This window comes from Emydura macquarii, unplaced genomic scaffold (assembly GCF_026122565.2).
Source record: "Emydura macquarii macquarii isolate MOO-44397 ecotype Brisbane River unplaced genomic scaffold, CSIRO-AGI_Emac_v2 contig_480, whole genome shotgun sequence".
In the NCBI taxonomy this organism is placed as follows: Eukaryota; Metazoa; Chordata; order Testudines; family Chelidae; genus Emydura; species Emydura macquarii.
The window spans coordinates 13349814-13371671 of NW_027130617.1; the positions used below are offsets into that span (position 1 = coordinate 13349814).

Below are 21858 nucleotides of genomic sequence, written 5' to 3' on the forward strand. Positions count from 1 at the left end.
GAGAATTAGATTTAGGGAGACGCTGTAGTTTAGTGGCTTTTAAACTGTAAGTTCCCCTTGGCGAGGACTATGTTCTATACAGGACCAAACACACTGTCAGCACTTAACAAATCACTGGTGAGAACTGACAGCGTGGGAAATCTCTGGTTATTCAGCCCTGCCACTGATGCACTGTGTGACCTCGTGATTCTCTGACCTCTGCCTAAGCGTACCCAAAATGGTAAACTGTGAATGTTTTTCTACATTGGCAGAGCTTTAAGATTTTCTGCTGAAGTATGCTATAGAAATGAAAATAATTCTCCCTCTGATCATTATGTAACAGTATTAATAGCATTATAGTGATTCTCAAGTGCAACCACAGTGGCGATATGTGGCCACGTGGGACTTTATGTGCGGCCACCATGACTTGTGGGGTCCCAACTCTCCTTCCCCAGCTCCCTGCCATGGCCACTGCCTCTGCTCCCTGCAGCAGCAGCAGCCTAAGCCCAAGGTGGTGCTATTAATAATGCATAGGGCCCTACCAATTTCCCAGTGGTGAAAAATGTGCCACAGACCATGAAATTGACCCTTCCTCATGAAATCTGATCTGCCCCATGCTGCTGGGAGCCTAACTGCTAGTTCCAATTGGGCTGGGGCATTCCCAGAAGCACAGAGGAGATCAGATCTACCTCCGGTACCTCCCCCTGCTGCAGGAAACTCCAGGGTTGGGCAGCAGCCCTGGAGGTTCCTGCAACAGGAGGAGGCTTCCAATTTCCCCTGTGCTGCTGAGAGCACCTCAGCTGAGGAGCCCTAGCTGCTAGTCCTAGTTGGGCGGGGGTGCTCCCAGCGGCACAGGGAAGATCAGACTCATCTCCCTGCAGCACAGAAGTGAGGGTGGCAATCCTGGCACCACCCTATGACAGGTTTGCGGGCCCCCCTCCCCCCTCCACTACCTCATTTTGAGTCGGGGCCCCAGGATTACCACACTCTGAAATTTCAGATGAAAACATGTGAAATTGACCAATTTTCAAATCCTAGGGTCATGAAATAGATTTGAATGGACCTGGAATTTGGTAGGGCCCTAATAATACATATTGTTCTTTACATTTGAAAGATTTATTGTTTTATTTACATAACACTTCCAAATATCCATATGACTAAAGTGTCACTAGCATAATATTTTAACTATCAAAACTGTACCCACCATGAATTTGCTGGGGCCGCATGTACAGCTGCAGCAAAAATTCAATTGAGAACTAGTAGCATCTGTCTCTGCAAATGTTAGGTGTGAGGAGCAGGTAATGAACCTCTCTTCAACATCGGTTTGTTTTGATATCATGGGATTTTTTTGAGAGGCAGGAAAACTTTAGTAGTTTTTCCCCAGCAGCTGCACAGCAGTAGGTTCTTGCCAAAGTATTCTTCAAAGCTAATATTCATCCCTCTGCAGAGTAGTACTTCAGAGCTTAAGTGGTGTGTAGCCCTTGGGCTGGCCGCCCTGTACAGGGATGAATTTCACCCCAAGTGCAAAGTAATTCTCCTCTACACAAGGACGGATCACTACATAAAGTTCAGATCTGGATCCAAATTTCTCTTAGATTTTGGGTTCAGGCCATCTCACATTTGATTATTATTTATTCTCTTTGTTGGATTTTCAAAAATATTACCTGTGACCATTTCCCTCCTCCCTTCAATTCCTCACTTCTCTTCTCATTTTGAAAAGATTTATTTGAACATGACTAGAAAACAGAATCCCAATAAATAACTTGTAAAGAAATTCCATCTACTTAAAGTACTTTAAATGTGAATATAGAGAAGCAGGGGATCTGTATATTGGTAAAGCCCATCTATCTGGAGTGTAATGGGTTCCATTTTTAAAGCGCACGGGGTGCGGAAATTAGATTTTGATAAATGTCAGACATGTTTATTGTCCACTTTCCTTGAAACTGAGCTAAGCTGGCTGAAGTCCACTGTCTCTCAACCAGATTTATTATGGATTAGATACATTCCATCTCACAGTAGGAATGTGCTTATTAGAAAAAAATCACTACACAAAGCATAAAAGCTTTAACTTTCAGCTACTTGATGTACTAATTGGTACAGTTATAAAAGCCTAATATTGTGTTGTTAGTATTGTATTACCTAAAGTGACATTATATAATGACACAAATCTTGAAAATGATAAAGATGACTGTTTTTGTTTGTTTTTTGACTGTCAAAATTCTGGTTGGATTGTTATCTGAGGACATAGTCTTCATGGAAAGGAGATGGGGTGAGGAAAGTCAGCCTTTCTTCTTCTGTAGTATGGTGAAAGCAAGCAATGGACCTGTTTTATATTGAGTATGCTTGTATTTATTATTAAATTCATTTCCAAACATTTTTGTGCATTACAAAATGGTCTTATAGAAAAAGGTTTAAGTACAATAGAGAGGACTTTGTCCAGCAAACTTCTATTCAGCTCTATCCTGGAGTAAACAGAATTTTTGGTGATTTATACGTAAATCAAAGTTTGACTGTAACTTTTGCTCTCATCTATTATTAAATCCTAGCACTGTTCTGTGAGAAAAAAATTTGCATTTCAGAAAAACAAAACTCATTTAAAAGTACAAATCAAACTACAAAGTACAAACTATTTTGGAGGGGGGGGGGTGAAAGGCAAAGCATCATCATACTGAAGAATCTCCTCACAACATCTTTGCCATTTGTTAATTTTTTGCTGTTGATAAGTAATGAAGGACAGATTCCATCTTATCAGTAACAACCTTGCTCTTCAAGTGAAGGGGCTCTTTTGAGAAGTGACTAATCCATTCAGGGATGGTTTTATGACTTATGCACTGGGTCCTAGACTGAGACCACAATACTTATCCACTCATTATTGGATAGCTAAACATCACCACAGGTGGTACCTTTGGCTGAAAACCAAAGAAACAGTGGGCATGAAAACTTCTAGGTCAGGGTTGACATGCATGGGCATCACAGCATGAAAATTCTTTCAGAGCTACCATGGGGCTACAAAGAAGATTTTAGTTTCCAGGGCTGTCAATTTGGCATCTTTCCTGAGCATTAAATTCACTTTTGAAAGGCATGCATGTCTGATGAGGATAAACAAGGATTTTCACTGCACAATACACTGGAGAACCTGTTCAAGACTATTTAATCCATTGAGAATACTGTTCTGACCATATTGATGGAAGCCTGGGTTATCTAATACACAAGAAATTCCACTTGAGAACCTGACTTTCCAGGAATATTTTTGGTAAAAAGTTGATTCATAAACAGTCATCTTTGTTACCAGTTTCAACTGGTTTCCTCATTCTTTCAGGTATTCAGTTTGTGCTCCCACTCTCTTGATTTCTGACTCTGTATTCAGTGCATTATAAGGATATTTTGGTGTTAGTCAAAACAATGAACAGTAGTTTGGGACATGTTTTGGATGTTATCTGGGAGATGGATGTGGCAAGATACACCTGAACATGGCACAAGTTACACAAGAATATGTGGACCATCTGTTCATGAGCAGTACTTCAGATATAGAGATGACTGTATAGGACTTCGATACTGGATGTTTAGAAACCTCAAAAGTGCATTTAAAAATAGCCATAGGCTTGTATATTAACACCTGCCATGGGGAAAAGATCCAGGTGAACAAATGTCTATTGGGCAGTAAAGGCTTTTAAGAGCTCCGCAAAATACAAAGTGAGCCAAGCTGTTACCAAACTGTCATGTAGAAAAAACATCGTGGGCATCTTGGAGGCTGGAGGCTTGAACAATGACGGGGGAAATGAAATTTGCTAGCTGACTACTATTTCAGCGTCTAGTTCTACTTTTTCTTTAATGTCTAAACTGCTGTCCCTATAAACTAAGTTAAGACACACTGCACAATGTCTCTACTGCAGCCTGATGGTTAAGTTGTAATCATCATGTGGTAATTAAAACGTACATCTGGCTCAAGTAAGAGACCAAGAGTCAGAATTTACTTTCAGATATTCTCATTAGCTAGGAGCTTTATTTAATAGTGCCCTAGTACAAACATGCCTGACCATTCCTACCAGCACAGGGGCTTCAAACTGTAACTCCCTTCCCCACCCATGCTGTACCTCTGAAGGTTGCACTCAGGGAAAGGCCTATGGCATTCAACACCACCAGTGCGCTTCAGGCATCCCACTTGGGAAAGGCAGCCTTAAATTACAGTTGGGGCCCAATAGGAGCATCACTTAGAAGTGAGTTGAGTCAATGCATCCTCCATATGTCTTGGCTATGCCCGCTTCCCAGACAGCACTCGCCATTCCTGGGCAATGGTTGCTGGCTGTGAATCACTTGCATAATACTTAGGTACCTTTCATCACTGTGGTATCTTGAGGGCTCTTATCACAGAAATATCTTCCCCCCAGCATCTGTCTTCCGGCCCTGCTGCCTGCCTCTGTTTCTCCGTCTTCTCCAGTTAACGAAACTTCACTCTGTGGGTTTCTTTTCTCAATAACCCTCCCCTTTGGGGAATCTGGTTTATTTACCAAGTTAGAAACACAAATCTCCCATCCGGCCTTCCTAGCTGACTCTCACACTCTTGGTGCAGGGTTCTTAATCCTGTTTCTAGTGAGGCTTTCCTCCTAACAGGTTTGCTGTCCCTACAGCCTTCTTAGCTGATGCTTGTACTCCCCAGACCCTCTACCAGGGAACTGCTAAGAATCTCTATGTGGAGCAACTTAGACAACCCTTCTGCTCCCTGGAGTCTCTCCTCTCACTGCCTATGGCCTGTCCCTGATCTCTCAACAGGTCTGGTTCTGAATCAGTCTCCCTCTGTCATGTGACCCTGGATGACTGAAAGCACCCCTGTATTCACACCCCACACACCATTGTAATAATCTTTGTACAAAATATGCTTTTGAGGTACCATTTGAAAACTAATAATTTACTGGTCAGTAATATCATGGTGAAATATATGTAGCAACATTATATGTAAAGTTATGAAATCATCCCCCCCACCCTCCCCCATGATGATGATGATGATGATAGCATATGTTCAAAACGACACAAGGACTAGACAAAAGGTGTTTAACAGGTCTATCCTAAACAAAGGAATGTGTGTTTGCCTCAATTTACATATACGTAGTAAACAGGATCCTCGAAACAGCAACGGGGAAGGAAATGGCAGGAGAGGAGGCAGATCTGCATTTCAGTACACGCATGTCAGAAGAAAGACCATGAAGCCTCCTTCAACACCAGACTCCATGTTCCTCGAGTGCTTGCTCATGTCTGCGCCACATGCACAATCGCTGGAAATTTTTTTTTTCCCTCAGAAGTATCTGTCAGGCTGGCTCCAGTGTGCTTATGCACCAGTGTGAAGAACCCGGCTGGCTCTGCACCCTCTCAGTTCCTGCTTACTGCCCATGATGGTTGCTGGAACAGTTCCTCTTGCTTCGACAAACTCTTACTCAGTGGTTTTTTTAAATTTAGTCTTTTCCCTGATTTCCCTGCTATTGCTAAATAGTGGGAAGCCATCTACTAGAGCGACTTACCTCACCAAGTGGAAGCGTTCCTTGGTTGTGGTTGTCCCAATGAGGCCTCTCACCTGCTATGTCACCTCTCCGCTCTGAGCTGGAGTATCTACTCCATCTGAAATAGCAGGGCCTAGCCATTTCATCAGTTGGGATGCACCTAGCGGCCATCTCCACCTTCTGCCCTCTGGTGGATGGTAGGTCTTTTTTTTTTTTTCTCATGAAATGTCCATTCGCTTTCTCCAGGGCTTAGAGAGACTATACCCTCACAGATTCGTGAACCCATTCCACCATGGGACCTAAACTTGGTCCTGTCAAGACTCTCAGGCTCTCCTTTTGAGCCACGGGCGTTGTTCCTCTTGTCATACCTTTCTTGGAAGGTTGCCTTCCTGCTAGCAATTACTTTGGCCACAAGGTTCTCAGAGATCAGGTCCCTTACATCAGAGCCTCCATCTATGGTGTTCTTTAAAGTCAAGGTACACTTTCGTCCTCACCCTGAAGGTGGTTTCACAGTTCCATAGTAATCAAGCGTCTCCACACGCTGGATGTTAAGTGGGCCCTGGCCTTTTATATAGAAAGGACTAAACCTTTCCGTAAGTCCACACAGCTCTTTGTGGCAATAACAGATAGAATGAAAGGCCTGGCAATTTCGCCCCAAAGAATTTCATCCTGGATCTCTTCTTGCATTTGTACTTGCGATGAGCAGGTTGATGTCCCATCTCCTTCCCTCTTGACCACCCACTCAACAAGACCTCAATCTTCCTCAGCAGCATTTCTGGCCCAGGTCCCAATCCAGGATATTTGTAGAGCGGCGACTTAGTCATCGGTGCATACTTTTCATCCCACTACACCATCACCCAGCAGGCTACAGATGATGCTGGGTTTGGCAGAGTAGTGTTGCCGTCTGCATGTCCATGAACTCCAAGCCCACCTCCTAAGATACTGCTTGGGAGTCACCTAACATGGAATGGACATGAGCAAGCAAAGAAGAAAAAATGGTTACTAACTTTTCTGTAACTCTTGTTCTCTAAGATACGTTGCTTGTGTCCATTCCACGACCCAATCTCCTGTCCTTCTGTTGGAGTTAGCTGGCAAGAAGGAACTGTGAGGGTGCAGAGCTGGCCAGGCCTCTTATACGCACATATAAGTGTACAGCCCCAGAGGTTCAAAGCCATCCCCCAATGGATACCACTCTAGGGAAAAATCTCTGATGCGTACACACCTAGCGTGGAATGAACATGAGTCACACATCTCAAAGAACAATAGTTACAGAAAGGTTAGTAACCATTTTTGCCTTCTTTACTATTTGAATAAACTTTTTCTTTGAGAGGTACTGTTCAGAAGAATCCACTTCAAGGGGTGACTGGACTATAAAAGTGAGGGGCAAAAACACCCCAGATTTCACGCTCTCACTTAAGAAGACAAAGGAACCAGCCCTTTTGTTTTTTGGGGGAGGTCCTGACCTGAGAATTCGGTCAGCCATGTTGCTGGGGACATGTGGTACAGATTTTACCTTGAACCAAGTCTACCTTATTAAGTTTTAGCTACTTAGTTAAGATACTTAGCTACTTAATTAAGTTTTAGTGTTTTATCTTTTTCTCTTGTAAACATTTCTGACTTTAGAACCTGATACTTTAATTCTCTTAAAATCCTATCTTCTTTTGTTTAATAATCTAACCAATCCAGTGCTGTGTTTAAACTGACCAGTTGGTAACTCCAGTTACATTAGCAGACTGAATATTGACTCCTATGGGGGGCAACGGACCTTTAATATCTGAACTGCGCAGGAGAGAGCTGGATGGTGCAGAACACACATTTTGGATAAATTCAGGACTGGGAGCTTGTTGGGGTAACTCTGCAAGTAGTAACTAAGCCGGTGGAAGCCAGAATGTGACTGTTGTGTTGCTGACAGACTAATGGGGTCAGAGGTGCTTGACCAGGGCTGCAGCTATACGCAGACGCTTGGGGTGTGACCTGCCTGCTTTTTATGAGCAACCCAGATTGGGAACAACAACAGCAGAGCGTTGTGAGGCACCCCTGGTTGTGGGGCAGGAAGTGACACAACTCCTCACTGGTCTGGATTGCATCCCAGAATGTGACACCCTGTACATATTCTCTCCATTTGAGGCTGTGGGTTAAACCTAGCACACCTGAGGCTGAAACCCAGTCTCTTTTAAATGGCCAGCTCACCTTGCGACAGTTCTGGACAAAGATTGAGTGGACCCAGCACATGAAGGTCCTCTTGTCACTTGAATAGGCCTTATCCGTATCTCCCAAAATAAGGAAACAGACTGGTTTTACTTGGATGTTGCTTACTAATCGTCTTCTAAAACAGGGCCCTTCAGAATAGGCCTAACAAAAAAGCGCAAAAAATGCCAAAAACCTGTAATTAACTTGCATGGATCTGAAATCTACATAAGATACATTTTGCAACAATATGGAAATTTGTATCAAACATTTAGCTACCACAAGTCCGGTATTTTGCCTTCAGATCACTCTATAATATGTAGAAAGATGTAGTGATTTATTATTTGTAATGGTAATGTCTTTGCTTTAATTGATGGGTAGTGACACCTCTGGATCTATGCAATATGTGCTAACATTTGCCCCTCTACCACCTCATTCAGCACCCTCAGCCTATCAGACAGATTGCTATCTAATTTCTTGCCTGCAGTCCTGTCTAACTCTGGTGCCACCAGGCTATAACAGTATAAAGATCCTTAATTGCCCTCTGCTGCTCTGTTCTTGGAAAGTTGCCCTTTGGCTCCACCTCCTGGCTCTCTGGATTAATGGGGTAGTCTCCAGAACCCCAGATTTGATTGATTTAATTGATGTGGCAGGGAAGAGTCATTAACCACAAATTTTCTGGGATGAAATACAGAAGGCTGCTCTGGGGAGCCCAAGGTACGTGGACATGGTTATGGGTGAAAGCAGATATGTGCCTTCTGCTACTTTTGCACTGAGCCCTACAGAAGATAGTGGTGACCCTACTTGTATGTGAACAGTTTTTATTTATTTATTTATTTTTAAATTAAATGTTGTATTGCAGGGAATGGGGGGAAACAGAACAGAGACCTTTTTTGTGACATTCCTATAACAGAACTGTGCCTTGCCTCTTGATTTTGCTTCTTACTGCAGAACAGAGGCAACGAAAATACATGGCAAAAACACTGAAAATAAAACTTGCCCTGAAGCAGCCCAAGAGAGAAGCTTGAAGACCTGCTGCATTTGTGTAGGAATGAAAGTGGATATATGGAGGAACAAGGTCAAAGATGTAGGGAGTGGTATGGTGAGAGGGGGAAGTAAAGAGCCAGAAGAAAGGAAACCTGCAAGTGGTAGCAGAGGAGAAGAACAAGAACAGAAAAACCTGAGGGGTGGGGAAGTGGAAGTGGAGAATGAAGGAAATGAGCAGTACCGAAGAAATAAGAGGGTGAAAAAAGGCTGGATACTTAGAGGATGGAAGACACGAGTCCCAGGATGTACCAGTATTTGGTGACCCATATCTTGATGCTCCATTTCTGATGGAACCAACTTTGTTCAGTTTCCAGAATGAATACTGCCTCTGCACAGCCCCAGTTCAACAAGGCCAGTGTCTCCATATAGAAGCTTGGTGTGTGTGTGTTACAGTTTTGAAAGTTAATTGAGACAGTAGACTAACCATAGATGTGTAACCACAGAAAGGTTGTGGGGGTCCTGTCATCGGTAATCCCATGTTATGGATATATTTAGTCTCTCTCACACTGCCTATGACTTGAGTTCTTGTGAGCTTCTGTTCTTGTGCCAGGATAGCATTGCACTGAATCACAAGTTAGTTGGTCTGTTTCACTCTGGCATACGTGTCAAGTCTATGTGGTGTTGGACTGTGTGTCTTAAATAATGCCACACTTGCTGTTTTAGCTATGACAAGCTTCTCCTTCAGTGGTGTCCTGTGCCCCTTCTGCACATAGTGCCTGCATGGAAAAGACTTCCATGCTGTAGAGGCAAAGGAGGAAATTCAATATCAATCTGTGGTACATGGCCATTGTAGCAGTGTGCATGAAAGTTATGAAACAAGTTGCACAATAGCCAAATTTTGAACGTTAACTCAGCTGTTTTACATTTATTTTTAAAATACCAAAGGGTCCAATCCTCCCTTTAAATTTAAAGGTCACAGGAGACTGAGGAGTATTAAGCACTGTCTCTCAAGGAGGTATGCCTCTTGCTACTAAATCTTAAACCAGCTAAACAAAAAAACTTCTCGGGCTTGGATACCTTTTTAAGTGCAGCATTTCAGCCTGAAGTATCTCTGAGGTTAAGCTGAAGATCGATCAGAATAGATGTGTTAATGCGTGCACTACAGGACAAATTCCAGCTTCTGGGTCTGTGCCTTCCAGCTCTAAGTGCATGGAATTCCCAGTAAACTCGATAAAGTTCCATATGCAGAGCCACTGATCTCTAAAAAGCCAGTCGCCCAATTCTCTGTGGCAGTACAGCTCTTTTGCACCATTCTGGTGGCACATAGTGGCCACAAATCCATCATAACTGGTTCCCCTCACACATACCCCTCCTCCCCCCAATATAGGTAGAATCCCTGTTTGCTGTAAAGCAATTCTGTGCCAGTCTTATGTCACAGCCCTAACATAGGATAATGGTCAGGGAAGAATGGATGTGGCTGGAGTACCTCTGGCTATTCCCAACTGCCAGAACAGCTCCTTCACGGCCATGGTAGTTTGAGCCTAGGTTATAGCAGCAGTGAGGCTGCTGTAACTTACATGAAGAGACCGGACCACCTCTCTGCCTTGGGTCCTGTGCTGATTGCAGTTTGTCAGGACCCAAGAAAAGGCGCCAGTGTGTTACCTATTGGGAAGATGACTCTCTGGTTTCCACTGCAGAATGTAACTAGATGTGGGTTTTGAATAGCCAGTACATTTGAACTGCATGGGAGTTAGAGGGTCTTCCTTTTGGATGTGGGTCTGACAGTTTGTTTCAGTTGAGCTTTTGAAGAAAGATGAGAATGTATTTACTGTATCCCAGAATTTGTTTTCTATATAAAGTTACTGTGTAACTATCAGACTTTGGGGGGGCGGGGGAACAAGGTGGATGAGGTAATATTTTTATCACACACTTCCTCTCTCTAATATCCTGGGACCAACACAGCTTCAACACACTGCAAAAACAGAGCATTTCCTTGTTTTTATCAAATTGTAAACTGTAACTTAGCAAACTGTGTCTTCTGAGTTTGTTATAGTTTGCCAAGTATACTTGAAATGATGATGTTCAGCATGACTACTTACTGCCTTCTCAGAATCAAATATTGCACATTTCAGTTCACTTCTATTCATGTTACGTATGTGTCAGCCATATTGGAACTCTCTCATTTCTTCTAAAAATGTTTAAGGTGCCATATTACACAGATCAAGGACCTGAATGACAAAGGAAACTGAGAACTTCATGAAAGACACCTACCTCAGTGTGTCTTCCACATTTCCTAATGGCTGGTAACTTGCTCTAGTTTAATATAATGGACAGGCTTCTCAGAATACCAAGTACACTGTTGAAGAGGATCAGGACTTTGTGGAATAACTCCTTATTTCTGTTAGCTGCAGTTCAACCCTACCTGAATGCTTCACTTATAAACTTCTTTTGGCACAGGCTGCGTGAAGGGAATGGCTATAGCTGGGCAATGGATATCCTGGCTGTAGTGTAGCAGTTTCAGCAGCAGCTGCCCTTGCCCCTACTCCAACATAGGAAGACTATTTGGGGAAGAAGGGACATGTCATTGGTGTGGTGGAGCAAAGCTCTACTCTGCTGACCCTCCCTGGCATAAAGTGCTTTACACCAATGTTGTAAATTAGAGCAGTCTCTCGGCTACTCTGAGTTTGGACCTGGTCTGGAGCAGTACTGGGGAAACCACATCTAGATTTCTGACACCCCCACTCCATGCTTCCCCCTGCACTGAGCAGAGCTCAGACACAGGGAAGAATTGAGCCCACAAAGTACAGAAATACAAAGTGCTCATTAACACAAGGCAATAGATATTAATAATCAGTAAAGATGCAGATACTTACAAATCAAACATTTTAGTTTTCTTATCTTTCCCCTTGGTGGATAGAGGCCAAGTCATAATCTCCACCTTCATGGGTAACAGAGAAAAAAACCTTGTGACCGAGAGGTATAGAAGTAGGGAATGCCACCTCTCTGCCAGAGTTCTTGCACTGGAGACCACAGGAAACTTTGGTAGCGCTAAGTAATTAGCACAGGAGAGGCCTGGGGCTGACATGCATAGTGGACATTTTCTAATCTATCATAGTGTCTGCACGAAAGATAGTGACTCTTACAACTCACGTCCATGCACATCCCCTCAGTGCTTTGGAGCCCCTTGAAGGGATTCTGAGATAGGCAGGAGCTGCTGGGATGGCGGGCATCTGCTTTCTGTCTTACTGTTACCTGACTTTCTCTTTTTTTATTTTTAAACTCATCCCTATTTTGATTTGATTGATGTTTTTAAAAGTGGATACAAAATGGACTCTATACTACTTCTTTTTAAACAGGTTGATGCAATGAAGAAAGCACTAGAAAGTCTTAACCTCAACATTGTAGAGATGACAGATGAAAATGCAACCTTAGATGGTGGAGATGTCTTATTTACAGGTACAGTATTAAAGTGAATTTGTTCTGTGTCTCTGGACTGCATGCAAGATTTAACACGATCTGGTCTCTTTTAATAAATATACTTTATATTAGTGTAAAGTTGTTATTAGGTCATTTGCTTACCAAATGGCGGCAGCATGGCACTTCAATAATTTGAGAGATGTCTTTTGAATGCTAAACTTCCTCACTAATGCCCGAATTATGGAAGTAGTAGTAGACACAATACAAATCATGCATATTTAAGCCTTAATAAATTTGTCTAGCTTATAAAGTATTATGTACTAATAAAGAAAATGTTTTCAGCAGTCAAGTATTTTCAACATTTCCTATTTTTTGTTACTGGCAGCCATGTTTGCACAGACCTGTTTGCAGGAATCGTAAAAGCTTGATCCAGACATAATAGTAACTGGTTCATTGAGTAAAACACTGAAAAGTGCATTTTTAGTTTATGGGGAAAGTAGACATGCTTGCCATATGAAACGTGGAAGAGAAGTGGTGTTGCTGCTCATTATGTGCATGAATGACTTCAAAGGTGAAGATAAATAATTAAATAATTAAATTCATTATGCATTTTCTCACATTGGCTGAGTGTATATTTGTCCCTTGCCTGAAATAAATGAGCCTGTTTATTTTGATCACCATCACAATAGACAGGTTGTTTGCCTTATTCACAAAGGGAACAAGATTGTTTCAGACTAAGAAAACCAAAAAAATAAGGCCTTTCTACTATGTTAAAGATCCCAGTATCTATTTCCCAAGCACTTTGAAGATGGCTATGTCTTTATTACTGGGTTTAAAATTCAAGAATGGGAGAAATCTCAGAGGAGGAACAGAAGGTCAATCAGTGATTTACTAATCTAGCACAGCTGTTCTCTCCATTTATCCTATGACCATTGCAAAGTTTTAAAGGAAGGAGGGGAGCTGTTTATGTGTATAATATACAGTGATTGTCCTTCACCAGAAGAAGAGTTTAATTAGAATCAAGTTTATATTGCTAGTTGAATTTGTTTTTTAAAAGCTACATTTCTAGTTAGTTTTGTTACTAAACTTTTTTTAGCCGAAATCAAGTCTCAAATTGATAATTGTGAAGGACTTTATATTATGTCATCTACATCTCAAAGTTGGCCTCTTTTTACAATGTACATTTTCTTATTTTTAGATATTGCTGGTACCTATGTATTTTTCAGCCATTTAAATAAATTTTTAAAAAATTAATTTTGTCCTTTACTATTCTTCGTAATTTTTTCATTTCAGGCAGGGAGTTTTTTGTGGGTCTGTCAAAACGGACAAATCAGCGTGGTGCAGAAATTCTGGCTGACACATTTAAGGTTTGTACACATGTTCTGCAATAAGACATTATGTTTTCTGTGACACAGACAAAGGGGTTGAGGTACAATCCACCCAACCAAATACATTATAGAAAATTTTCAGAAATAGGTATTTAAAGTCAGGCCACGCTATTTAGGTCCCTAGATAGTGGCCTGAATTGCAAGAAGGCAGAACACCCAACTGTTCCATCAAAGTCACAGATCTTCAAGAGGGGACAAAGGAAATGTGAAATCAAATCAGTTCTGAGGGACTAAGACTGTAAGTAGGTTACTGCAAAAACTACTATGTGCTACTATTCCAGTCCACCCATTTCTGCTCTAGAGAAGCACAGCAATATGCATGAACATGTTCTCACTTGGGTTCTTGAAGGGTTTTTATATAACTAATGTTCAAACACTTAACAGATTTATTTTCTGGAGCACAAGTGGTGAAAACTGCAATAGTTCTATATTTTTCCTTAATGCACAAGGCAAGCCAAGACAGCCCAGAAGGGAATGTCACAGTTGACTGTAGTCATTTTACCTCCTCAGGACATGCAGATGAGTTAATTTGCAGAGGAGGTAAAATGTATCATTGAATTACTCAGTGCAATTATGGAACTGGTACTGATTTAAAGTATTTACTGTGCACCTTCCTCATTTCTACACAGGATTATGCTGTCTCCACAGTCACTGTTTATGACTCTTTGCATCTGAAGAGTTTTTGTAGCATGGCTGGACCAAACCTGATTGCCATTGGTTCGACTGAAGCTGCGCAAAAAGCCCTTAAGGTAAAATACATAGGAAAATGACCTGGGATAGGTAACTAATTTTACTTTTATCTTAAGACAAGAATATTTGAGTTTAAAATAGATGTAGTATCAATACAAAAAGGAAGTAAATACACCCCAGAGAATCCCGCATGAGCAAAATGCAGGGAATATTATTCATTAATTATGTAGGGAAAGTTATGCTAATCTAGTTTTAATTATCTAAAATAGCTTACAGAATTTCTACATGCTTTTACCTGATGGTGCAAGGGGATGTGTTTTGTTCAATTGTTGCATGGGATGGGGAATAGATGGAAATGAAGGTTGAGATTTAGGCAGGGCAAGAGTTGTCTAGATCCTTTAAGATGAAGATAACAACTTTGGATCCTTATCTCTTGTTGCATCAAATTCGGTGAAAGGACTTGAGGAAGGAGTGGAATAAGTTTTTGTTGGTTGGTTGGTTTGTTTGGTGTTGTGTAGTTTGGTTTTTGGTTTTTGTTTGTTTTTGTTTTTTATTGGAACATGGGAATGATTGGAAGAGAGGGAAGGGTAGATTTTAGAAAATTCAGAGGGAGAAGTAAAAGATTTGAGAGCTTGGATATGAGGAGAGAAGATTGAGGAGGATGAAGTTTCTGAGATGATGGAGGAGGGGAAGTTGAATAGCTGGGAGTATGCAGTCCTCTCCAGGAGATTTAAGATGAAGGAAGTAAGGAAATAGGTTGAAGGGAAAGAGAAGGTGTAGTCTCTACTTTCAAATAATTCCACACAGAGCTGACACCTAGCTTTAGGATATGGGCAGAGTACAGTGGGAGCAGGAAACAGGCAAATATGGTGGACCAGGTACCTGAGAGAAGGGGAGAGTGTTGGCTTTCTGGCTTCTTTTCTCAAATGGGACGCTAGTAACTCTTATCAACCTGGAAAAGCCTTCTGCCTTGACATTTTTAACATGAACATTTATTGCTGTTTCTGCCTTGCTATCATAGAGTCAAGTGAAGTTCAAGCTCAGGGATAAACCCACCACTGCACTTCAGTTGCAGAAGGGTAATGTGGCTACTTTTTGGTGGTGAAAGTGTCACATTCACCATGTAAACGCCTCATGCAATTATTTCGAGACTCCAGTGCCCACCCTAGAGAGGCTCTTCGTCAAAAGCTGGATGTTAAAAGGCCTTTTGTCTTCTGTCTGGAGTAGAGTAAAGCACTAACAGCCCTTCCTTTTTTTCTTTTTTTTTTAATGTAACATTTACATGTATAGTCAAGCTGTGTCCAAAAGAATGATAGCTAAATGGGTGTCTGACAGCGTTTCTCATTCTTACTCTTTATCAGGAATGACTTTTCAAGGTCACTTCAAGGTTCATTTGTTCAGTAACAGTAGCCAATGTGTTCCCAAATGTACAGCCTATTATTGTACTGGTTCTCTTGCAAATAACGAATCCAGGCTTTGCTTGTCAGTATTACAAAATCTACATCTAGGTTGAGAATACTGTGCTGATTATTACTAACCCATGAAATTACAAGATGTTGTAACCTAGCTGTCTCTCGCCTTTTTGGGAGGAACAGGAAGATAAAGTGGATGTCTTTTTGTTTAATTGTATTGGGAAGAAATCTTAATCTTTCTCTGCTAAAATGTGGCTTGTTGTTGTTTTAGATATATAAGGGTTTTGTATATATTATTATTACAGCCATAAAACGTATTCTGGAGATTAAAGATTATTTGTGTAGTGACTCTGCCAGAGGTTTATGATCAGGATTAGGGCCCTGTTGTGCCTGCCAGAACATGGAGTAACTCTGAAATAGATATGGTTCCTACCCCAAAAAGCTTACAGTCTAGGACTCTGATCCTGCAAAAACCTGTGCACCTGCTTAGCTTCGAAGGGAATACTCATGTGCATAAGTTAAACAGGCGCATAAGTCTTTGTGGGTTCAGAGCTGTGGACTGTAAGCTCTTTGGGGTAGGAACCATGTATATTTCAGAGTTGCACCATGTTCCGTCTAAGTCTTTGCAGGATCAAGACCTGAGATACTTTTCCTGCTTATTCCTCTGTGTATATTTTATAACACATCTTATGTTCAGTTTTTATATCGTCCCTGACTAGGGACATTCCATGAGCCTTATAGTTTCAGAAATATGGCTTTATTATTACAGCTGGGTGGGAAACTGTTTTCCTGCCTCATAATAACTTGAAATTTGGGGGGAGGAGGGAGATTCCCATTCCAAATTGGGACAGTGTCAGTAACTCAAATTTTTGGGAGCTAAAAATCAAAAGAAGATATTGGTGAAGATCAATCCAAAACATTGCCTTTCATAGTTTCAGAATGTTTTGATTGTGACTATTGTCTTCCTTTATAGTAGAAAAGTCATTTTGACCCCCAAAATGGAATTTTTTCCTTTAAGAAAATGTTAAATGGGATGTTGCAACTACATTTCAAACTTTTCAACTTTCGTGAAATTTTCTAAACTGCAAACTTGTCAAAACAGTCCCTTTCCTACAAACTGTTTCTGTTTTGACAAATAAGCATTTTCCAGCAAAAAAGTATGTCTGTCAAGACTTCCAATCAGCTCTATTATACAATGCATACCATTAGAAAAGACAGATGACTGCCTTCTAAGAACAAGAATTACAGGCAAGTAATTGGTACAGATACAAACTGGCTCATTCTCCTTAGTTGCAGAAATCACTGTCTTAAGGTTTACTGAAACTCATTAATCTGGTCAAAAGGAAACTGAGGCAGTTAAGCCCTCTATGCCTCAGTAATGGATGTTGTGTCCCCCTCTACTGAATCAGAGCCAGAAGCTACATGTTACCCACTTAGGGTGGCCAGATAGCAAGTGTGAAAAATCGGGGCTTTTCTTTTCTTTTTTTTTTTTTTTTTTTTGGTGGGCAGATGGAGGGGCGTATCGTTGTGTGTATGTAAGACAAAGCCCCTGATACTGGGATAGCCCTGATAATATCAGGACATCTGATAATATCAGGACACTGGTGAAGCAGTCCGTCATTTAAATGTTTAGCTGGGGCGCACTCCCAGACTTGGTCATAAAGAGGTGCATGATGCCAAAAGAGTTGATCTGTAATAATTGCCAGTGCATGAAAGAATTTTTCTGTTGTTGGAAGGGCGGTTTTAAATTAGCACATTTTGGTTCCAAAGACACTTTTTATGGGTTTGTAGGCTCTGAAGTTCAAAATCACCCACATTCAAATGAGCCCAGTGTTATCATGGCCGTAGGCCTGGGCATAAGTAACTTGCCCCATTTCTTAGTGGGCGTGACAGGGAAGGTAGATGGCTCAGTAACCTCAAGACAGGATGTCTGTACTAGCTGAGCTAAGGGGGAACACCCTGGTACCACTTACAATAGACAAAATAAACCTGGAATGTAAAATGAGGTAAAGAGTAGGTTGTGTGTGGACAAAGCATGCTGTACAGCAGTGGTTCTCAATCTAGGGGTGTGCAGATATCTTCCAGGGGTACATCAACTCTTCTAGATATTTGCCTAGTTTTACAACAGGCTACATAAAAAGCACTAGCAAAGTCAGTACAAACTAAAATTTCACACAGACAGTGACTTGTTTTATACTGTTCTACATACTATACACTGAAATGTAAGTACAGTATTTATATGAAATCGATTTATTTTATAATTTATGGTAAAAATGAGAAAGTAGACAATTTTTCAGTAATAGTTTGCTGTGACTTTTGTATTTTTGTCTGATTTTATAAGCAAGTATTTTTTAAGTGAGGTGAAACTTGGGGTATGCAAGACAAATCAGAGTCCCGAAAGGGGTACAGTAGTCTGGAAAGGTTGAGAGTCATTGCTGTACAGAGATTGGTAACCAAGCCAGTCCCACTGCATGTAATGTAACGTGTAGTAATGCAATGTATGTGTATTTATGTATGTATGTAAGAAAAAGTTTTGTTGTATGAATTTGGATATGTGGTGCACCCTATGCGCAACCCCTACACTCAGGTCTAATCAGCTCAGCATGGCTTTGCTGTACACCCAATAATGGAACCTTGGCAACTCTGCCGGGATTCTCACACATCCAGCTGAGTTGCTGGAGAGCACCATATATTTGCCTGAAGTCACAGCTTGTGACCACTAGAGGCTGCTGTGGCTGCTGCTGAATAGATAGCCAGACACCACCTCTCCCTACTCCCTCTGCTGGATCAGGGCTGGAAAGTAGCAGCTGGAGAAGAAGGAACAGACAGCAGCACAAGGTGAGGGACCCAGAGCTGGCCTCAGACTCCCCCACCTACCCAAATAGCCCGCTGAACCCTGGCAGCCTCTGAACCATCTACCCCTTCCAGCAGCCCCCTAACCCCAGCAGTACTAACTGCTCACACAACAACCATTCAGCGTCCCATTCAGACTCCCCCATCCCACACAAACACCCACCTACCTACCTGCCTTAGTCTGAGCTGCCAAATTTGTGAATCTCTGTGATCTACCCCCTGCTACCACTCAGGGCAGGGTGTGTGATCATAAGCCTAAATCTATGCTTATAAACAAATTCTTGTTCATTTTTGCATAGAATGTCACATGGAGCAGGAAAAAAACTTGCAAAACTGGCGGCATCAATGTGAAATAATTTATTTGGCCCTCAGGCTGAAACGACTGGACACTGGCCTATTCAGACACGTTCTGTTTAACTGAAAAATGATCTCTTACTGCTATGTATAGTGATGGCTAATAACAGTACACACTTCACTGCAGCCCACCACCCCATTTCACTTTCTGTGAAACCATGTGAAAATGGGTTCTGTTGCAGTGGGTTGACACTCCTGATTCTGTATGCCTGAAAATCTATCCTACATGAAGTGCTATATAAATTCCCCCATGTGAGTTGTGTGCTCAAACTCCAGAGGCATTGCAAGCAGCAGCCTGATAAATCTTGCAGATACTTAGCCACAGTAAAATACTTCTTTGGACCATTTATCAACACTTAGAAAATTCAAGCACAATACTGTTTGCTGACAGTTTCAATTTGTACTGGAGCCAAGGCTGATTTTAGTAGACTTCAGTTTGATTAAAGCTATTTGCATAGCTCTGATTATCATATTGCCGTGCATCAATTTAGCTATTGAAGCCAAAATTTATTTATGGATAATATGATAAATAAATTGAGGTTGTTAAGTAACTGCCATGTAAATATTAGCAGCATTTCAGATACAGCAAAATGCAATGCATTCTTAATAGGAAAGGATGATGCACTTTCAAGCTTTTTAGAGAGAACTAGCAAGGCAACCTAACATTTTACAAAAATACTGAAAAATATCTTTTTAAATCACTGACCTGTTTGGTTTGCACAATATTTTTTGGTATTAGAAATTTAGAAGTATATCCATCTCTGTCTGAGGATCAGTATTAATGAGACATATCCGCATTTAACTAAACACCGTGAATTAAGGTTAGAATATACTCTTAAAGTACTGGGACATAAAGAAATTCATACCGGTATCACTGATCAGAAAACTCAGTGCTTCATAGGACAAAATGTTAAGTGTGTGAAACTTAAATAAGCATTGCCACAAACTTAAGTTGACTAATCAAGTTGAAAAGAAAGCATTTGAGCTAAGGCAAAAGTTTTCAAACCTAGGTCCCGAAGTTAGACAACTAGATCCTTTTAGACACACCTGGATTAAGGGTACAATGCTGAATCCCTCTGAAGTTTCAAGGGCCCAACTCCCAGTGGTACTTCACTTGGAGCTGCAGCTCCCATTGACTTTAATAGGAGTCATGCGCTCTCAGCATATCTGAAAACCTGGCTGCCTTTGACACTAATCCTGCAGGGTGCTGTGGGCTGATCCGAGGCTAACTGAAATAAATGAAGACTTTCCACTTATTTCAGTGGGCTTTGGATCAGGCCCTGAGAGGTAATTCCCTATGGAAGTCCCACTGGACTCTGAGGGTGGTCAGCACTTTGCAGAAGCTGTGAGCACATTTTAGGATCAGACCCTTTGTTAGCTGCTTAAATGTGGATTTATTTCACCAAAGTTATTTTAAAACAAAAATCAAAAACACTAAGTGCCCATCCTATACCTGGAGCCCCATCCCATAAATAAGAATACACAATAGAATAATAGAAACGACTGCCCATATCTAAGTAAATACCCACCAAACTCTGTCAAAAAGCCTAAGATTTTTTTTGCAGAATGTCTGAAAGTTTATCAGATCTCGGCTCTGGACCAAGGGGAGGGGAAGTCACTCTGAAAATTTTAGCATAAAGTACTGAATGAATTGGTCCTGCTGCTTGCAACTAACAAATTGGTTACTATTTATTCAAGTCTGGTTTATATTGTTCATAAACAATACACTTTGGAATTTTGAAACAGGAACATCTAAGTTCAGTCTAGCCTCTTCAGGATGCTATGTTGTTACATACAAAAAAACTGTTAAAAGAAAGTTAAGTTTGCAAAGTCAAGCATGGAAAGATTATATTCCCTCATGCATCATAACAATATTGCCCTCATCACATAGGTAGCTTGTGGCATACCCAGGAGTAGAATGCAAGCCTCGTGGGTTCCAGTCCTGTGCTTTAAAACACAAGATCACATCCCTTTCTTACAACCCTAACCTCCTTCACTGTCCATCCTGTGCTTTGAAGGAGGCAGGGTTCCTGTAGAACAAGTAGTCTGTGATGGCATCTCATAATCCTTATGCACAAGGAATCCAAATTAAGGTTCCAGAGGAATTCTGGAATTTCCTAACTTGTGAGTTGCCTAGCTGTCCAACTTGAAAATTCCCTTAATGTAAAGTTTTTTTATGTGGATTCCTAGGTTTTTAAAAATAGACTAAAAAACCAGAAATATCATATGGAGACATATTGACTCCCTTCATGAGTCATCAGCTGAATGTGGTCCCAGAACTTTCAGATACACAATTCAGATGTCTACTAACAGATAGCAGTAGTAAGCTTTCATCCTGTGTGGGCCAACAATTAGAGAAGATTGTCAAACACATTTTGTCAACATTTTTTCCTAGGTTTGAGTCCAGGCTCTGAAGGAGAGTATGCTCTAGTAGTAACGACTGCAACAAGCCACCTGCGTAGATTTGGCACATTCATTCTGAAAGCCATTGTGGCTAAGTGGATGAAACTGGGTCAGTCATACTTAGACTTGGACGGATTTAACTAGGCTTAGATTTTTATCAGTAAATGTTAGTAAACCTCTTTCACGGTACACACAAACTGACGAAAAAATATTTCCATCGATGATAGAAGTTTACAGTTAGGAAAAGTGAGGGAAAAAATGCAGCTCGAGTTTATTGGTCTGATTTAAGAATATTCACTTTGTATGTTTTGATACGTGACGTTAACAATTTGTGTTATCATTCTGAATCTGCCTGTCATTAAAGAATATCTGAATCCCCGTAACTCCCAGCAACTGAAATTTAAATAGATAAAAATAGAAAAAGGCTTAAAAATAAACATCAGTGTTGTCCACTGATCTTACAAAAAATAAAAATTGAGTTCTGCCAAAGCTAGTCAGATTAGAGACCTGGGTTCCATTCCCAGCCATGCCAGAGGTGACTTTATGTAATCCTTTGGTTGTTGTTGGTAAAATGTGGGGAAAGTGTGTTTGTTTTCCTCCTAAAGGTAAAGGGTCTGAGGCCTTATTCAGAAGAGAAGAGCCAGGACTACAACTCATGACTTCTAGCCCAGCATTCCATTCACTGTGCTAGACTGG

The 21858-nt window shown here is 41.1% G+C and overlaps 1 protein-coding gene across 2 annotated transcripts in view; it reads left to right on the forward strand.

Moving 5' to 3' along the window:
* The window catches only part of DDAH1 (dimethylarginine dimethylaminohydrolase 1), a 100132-nt gene that overhangs the window by 55101 nt on the left and 23173 nt on the right, over positions 1-21858 (forward strand). For both annotated transcript variants that reach the window (XM_067538539.1, XM_067538540.1), the window contains exons 2-4: positions 12002-12101; positions 13356-13429; positions 14080-14199. In XM_067538539.1, coding sequence (XP_067394640.1) covers positions 12002-12101; positions 13356-13429; positions 14080-14199 — 294 coding nt within the window. The remainder of the gene's footprint in view (positions 1-12001; positions 12102-13355; positions 13430-14079; positions 14200-21858) is intronic.